Source organism: Physella acuta, unplaced genomic scaffold, assembly GCF_028476545.2.
Source record: "Physella acuta isolate Inbredline_101_S28 unplaced genomic scaffold, ASM2847654v3 ptg002049l, whole genome shotgun sequence".
NCBI classification, from domain to species: Eukaryota; Metazoa; Mollusca; class Gastropoda; family Physidae; genus Physella; species Physella acuta.
This window is the reverse complement of record NW_026733552.1, coordinates 12,705-18,066: the sequence shown is the minus strand read 5'-3', so window position 1 is coordinate 18,066 and position 5,362 is coordinate 12,705. Positions and strand designations below refer to the sequence as shown.

The 5,362-nt window shown below is 43.0% G+C and overlaps 1 protein-coding gene across 2 annotated transcripts; it reads right to left on the bottom strand.

Moving 5' to 3' along the window:
• Positions 1 to 476: 476 nt before the first annotated feature.
• On the bottom strand, positions 477 to 5,113 carry LOC131931891 (protein Tob1-like). Of its 2 annotated transcripts, none has more exons than XM_059288719.1 (2): positions 5,027 to 5,113; positions 477 to 4,538 (listed from the first exon to the last, which is right to left on the bottom strand). In XM_059288719.1, exon 2 carries the CDS (start codon positions 4,180 to 4,182, stop codon positions 2,797 to 2,799), a length of 1,386 nt encoding a protein of 461 aa, XP_059144702.1. In that variant the 5' UTR covers positions 4,183 to 4,538; positions 5,027 to 5,113; the 3' UTR covers positions 477 to 2,796. The 2 variants fall into 2 exon arrangements, with proteins under 2 accessions (XP_059144702.1, XP_059144703.1); XM_059288720.1 differs by lacking the exon at positions 5,027 to 5,113 and adding an exon at positions 4,866 to 4,965.
• Positions 5,114 to 5,362: the final 249 nt, after the last annotated feature.

The window sequence follows — 5,362 nt, the reverse complement described above, 5'->3', positions numbered from 1 at the left end:
GAAAGAATAGTGCGGCTATCGTGTATAGAATTGTTTGTTGTTTTTTAAAGGGTGGATGGCCATAGGTCACTGCGAGGTAAGTATTAGTTCTGTTGGTATTAGGACGGCTGTTTTTTGTCATTTTAAATAGTTTTGTGTTATTTGATGTTTGGTTAGCGTTTTGCTAAGGCATTTAGGACTATTGAAGGCCACATTAGAGAGAAATTTGCCAAGTTCCGATGGTTTATAGAATTATTTTTGCCAAGTTCCAATGGTTTAGAGACAATTTTTATAAATCTCTTCACAAATTTGTTTTTGCGTTTGATTTGAAAACGTCAAAAACGAACTCTTCTGCACCTTGGACTTTCCAGGTTCGTAAAAATTATTTGAATAAATTATTTTTTCTGAAAAAAACACCAAGTTCATAGCACCGAAACAGAAAGACAAGAACCAAAAGAAGCAACGACATAGCATAAATAAAAACAATAAAGCCGAGGTAGAACATACTCACTTTATTACTTTTAGACCATAGCCAAGACTTGTTAAAAAATATAGAATATAATATTTATATATTTATATAAACCACAACACAGAATTAGCATTTTCTATAATATAAAAAAGTGTAAGAAAATAAGAAAATATGGTGAAATTTCAATCAGACGATTAAATTATAATAAGTATAATAATGATAATTGTAGTAATTATAATAATACATGAAACAGATGAGGTCCCCAGATCCAAATACAACTAAAAAAAATTAAGACCGTACAAGGCATCTTTCACTGGCAAAGCTAAAACACCACTACGAAGATATGATTGAAAAACGTGTAACAAAATACGCGTCTATTGCAGCGGACAACGTTCAAGGAAAAACCGACAAGTTTCGTACCTTTTACCCTTGAGCTGTTTCGGACCTGGGGTAGCTAAAAAATACAGGGTATGTGAAAAAAATGGTATCGATACCCTATCAAAACATATGGAAATTTTGTTAAAAATATGTATCGATACCTCCGGGTATCGATATCACATATGATCGATCACAAAAAATGCTTAATGTTATTGAATTGAATGAAATAGAAAGACATTAGGATTTAAAATACACTTGGACTTCAACATAAAGGAATAAATATTTATAATCAAAATAGAACTCAGTAACCATACACATTGCGTACACATCCTATTGAATAAAGTCATTCTCTGATATATATATATATATATATATATATATATATATATATATATATATATATATATATATATATATATATATATATTCTCAGTACATAATGTGTTACCGCCATTTAAAAAGGAATATGAACATCAGCTTATAAACATTGATGGTTGTAGAATGACAAAGTAGACACCGTCAACAGTTGGTGTATGACAGTGACACCAACAGTTGGTGTATGACAGTGACACCACAATGCTGAGCTCGGTAGATCTAGCAGATGTGGGCTGTATAAAAAATGGTTGTATTAAAAAATTGAACAGGATTTGCGAAATATAAATAAATGACACATTTGGTATTTCATAAATTAGCAGTTAAATGTACATGCCCGCTGGTACTGAGAATTTGACTTCTGCAACCATTTTCTCATATGCCAGGATATTCTACAGGTTGATGCCAGATGAGGTGGCTTGATATACAAACAATATAGATGTCAAAATAGAAGCCAATACCTTTTTTTTTTGGCTAGCATTTAACATGTTTAAGTCATATCAAAACTCTAAAATTGATGTCGACAATTTAGCGCGGCATTTGTTACATAGCTAGACTAGGGAATGAACCTACAAGAGAAAAGTCAGTCAGGGGCGGATAACTCTCACCCACACACGGGAGAAGGTTGATGCGAGACAGTAGCCAACAAGGGCAATTAAAAAATAAAGAAAAAGTTTTCAAACAACTAAACAGCTTCAGTCGACAGCTGTCCATAAGACCATCACAACAGAGACGTCACTATAGGCCTAACACAACACTGACGTCATCAATCACAATATTGACGTCACACAGCACAACACTGACGTCACCTATCACAACACTGACGTCACCCAGCACAACACTGACGTCACACACTACAACACTGACGTCACCCATCACAACACTGACGTCACACACTACAACACAGACGCCACCTACTAACAAAGGCAGAGAAACAGTTCCTAAGATGAATGGCACAGAAACCATTGCAAGCCGGACACAACAAAAGGTCCGGGAGTTGAGTTGCTGGGCACGTCTCTCGTACATCCGCCAGAATTGGACTCGCAACCAGCGCTGACAAGAAAACAACTGAAAAGGTCAAGGTTACAGACTTAGGTCTAAAGAAAGGATAAACGAAGAGCCAGTGAGCTTCCAATACCAAGCGGTTTGATGACGTAGTTCTAAGGAATACATGATGACGTAGTTCTAAGGAAAACATGATGACGTAGTTCTAAGGAATACATGATGATGTAGGTACGAAAGTTTCGCGAATCTTGATGGAAAAAAGGAATTGAATCCAAAATAAATAAATATATGTATATATGGAAATATCATTTATATAAAAGTACTTACAGGTTAACAATAAAAAAATAAATGAAATAATAATTGGGCTTGGGAGGGTTAATGGGGTGACGTAATATTTTGGTTACGACTTGCACGAGACTTGAGCATGACGTCACGGCAGGAGATCTGAGCACCTCGGTATGACGTTTGTTTTGGTGGTTTGGTCTCCGAAGTCCTTATACTGAAGCAATTGTTAATTCTAACGCAGTCAGAGACAAGCAGTTTGGGTTGGGGTTTTAGTTGGCCATCAGAGAGAAGCAGTTTGGGTTGGGGTTTTAGTTGGCCATCAGGAGATGTTGCAGGCTGTTGGGGTAGTTGACAGGGGCCACGTTGAGGCCATCGACGAAAGATTTGTGGCCATCAGGCGAGAACATGGCCATCTGTGAGCCTTGATGCGACGCTGAGCTGGCCATTGAGTTGTTGAGGCTGGGGAAGCCAGACAGACGTCCAGTGTGGGAGAGAGTGTTGGGGCGGGAGATGGGGTTGACGGGAGGGGAGGGGTGGCTGGCGATACTGGGGCTGGACTGGATGAGGTCTTGGAAAGCTGGACCGTTGCCTTGTGGGGACATGTGTGGGGACATGTGGGGGGAGAGGTGTGGGGAAGAGTGTGGCGAGGAAATACCTGACGAATGCTGACGAAGAAACTCCGGGTAGACCCCCGTGGGAGACAGCTGGTGCTGGAACTGAGGACCGAAGGGATGCGACGGCGACATCTGCTGCTGCTGCATCATCATGCGCTGCTGCTGGTCCATTAGGAACTCGACCCGCGGGTCACGTGGGGACAGTGACCTCGGGCGCTGGGGACCGGCGTAGCTCCTCTGCTGTTGTCGAAAGTAGTTGCCGAACTCGGTTGGCGAAAGTCGGTTGGGTCGCTTGACCTGGGTCTTCAGCTTGGTGGAGCCGAACTTGGTTTGGGCGAACATGGCGGCCGTGAACTGCTGACGGTGGGAGCTGTTGGGGCGGGGCCCGAGCAGCCCCGGGGGGACCATCGCGGTGTTGAGCGCCGAGTTGAAGAGGTTGGATGATGGTGAGGTGGCGGTGCTCCAGGAGCCCGGGGGTACCGGGGAGGAGGGGGAGAGGCTGAGGTTGGACAGCGAGGATGAGAGGGAGTCAATGGGCTGGAACGACTGGGTCGAGTCGGAGCAGAACGCTGTGACGTCAGGCGTGAAGGCCAGCACGTCAGGGGTGAAGACCTGGGACTCTGGGGTGAAGGTTTGAGCCTCAGGGTTGAAGGTTTGAGCCTCTGGGTTGAAGGTCCGGCTAGCGGCCTGGACCTCTTTGTCCACATTGTCGTTTCCGTCATCGTCTTTTTTATCCGAGTACAAAACCTTGACCATGCCCTTCTCGCCGATCTTGTAGCTGACCTCTGAGGGGTCAATCCACAGAGTGAGATCCTCTGGCAGGTAGCTCTTGACCTCGACAATGTCAAGGCCGGCCTTGAGGGCGGCGGCCACCAGGACGGGGTCCACCTCGTCCCCGTTGCCCTTGACACAGCGGTACCCGGAGCCCTTGGACGGCCGGTCCGGGTACCAGTGGCCCTGGAACTTCTCCTTCAGGCCAATCTCCAGCTCCTCCCCGAACAGGTCGACCCGCCGCCGGGGCAGCTTGTTGTACAGGTAGGAGATGACGAAGTTGAGCGCTACCGAAATCTCCACGTGCATGGTGAGTACCTTGTTGTAGACCAAACTATCAACGGAGGGTGAGCGAATGTGTACTCACACGGGGGCAGAGAACAGTTGACCTTTGAGAATGTCTGCAGCGATACACGTAGCCAGAAGAAACAAGGTATTCACTGAAAGGTGAGCAAAATACAGCACGTGCGTTTGTCCTTACACAACTGTAGCGCCCTCTGACGTCAAAGAATTTTTGAATCGATTCCGAACGGTTATAACGTTGTATTTTTTTTTCCTTTTATTTAGTTAGGCCGGACCAATCCGATACCGAAATATCGATCCTAGGGAGTTGTACTTTAGTTTCTTTCAGTGGTTCGTTAAGTCTTCGGTCACACTAGACAAATCTGAGGAGAAGAAACATTTCCGTTAGGAGGGCCAGGAAAACATTTAATGACACATGATATCTTAACATTGATCAAACTTTAACGACGAATAACGAAAATTATGTGTACACGATTTTGTGAAAATGTTAAAATAAAGTTGTTGATGAAAAGTATTAAATATACACCATAAAGCTAGCTCGAATGTTGGAGCGTATTTGATGTACAGAAAATCACATAAAGTAAGAGCGACATATGTGTAAATAAAAAAAATAGATCAAAAGAATAATACATTAAACAATAATAGATCAAAGCAATATTACGGAATGTTTCAAGGATTACACACATTACTTTGAAATCACACATATATTTAGAATCAATAGAGATGGTTAAAAATAAGTCAGAATAACATTGTAAATCCAATGGAGATGGAAGGTTTACTGGAATGAAAACACCAACAAGAACTGGATATCTAGATCTGGATCTGGATCTAGAACAAACTCATTACGTACACGTGAAGGCTGGTCATGTCGCTACTCCTAGATGCGGGCACATCACTCCCTACGTTACAACTACCAATGGGTGATAAGAAAAGCCAAAACGAGTGCTGCCCCTTGCGTTTTTTTCCCCATACGAACTAAGCCTCGATTTGACCGTCATAAATTAACCACGACAAAAGCCTGTATGTGAAAACACCATTTGTGGAGCAGACGGCCCAGTTCGCCAGCAGAAGCGGGCCAATAAAGCAACAAACCTCGCCACATACAATATGACCAGTTAAAACTTCGATTCGAGTTTATGATCCAGGCGTCCATCTTTTTTTTTTCGTAATCGGAGCCAACACGCAG

Coding starts and splice junctions, on each gene's coding strand:
- LOC131931891 (XM_059288719.1), bottom strand. CDS start 4,182: ATGCACGTGGAGATTTCGGTAGCGCTCAACTTCGTCATCTCCTACCTG.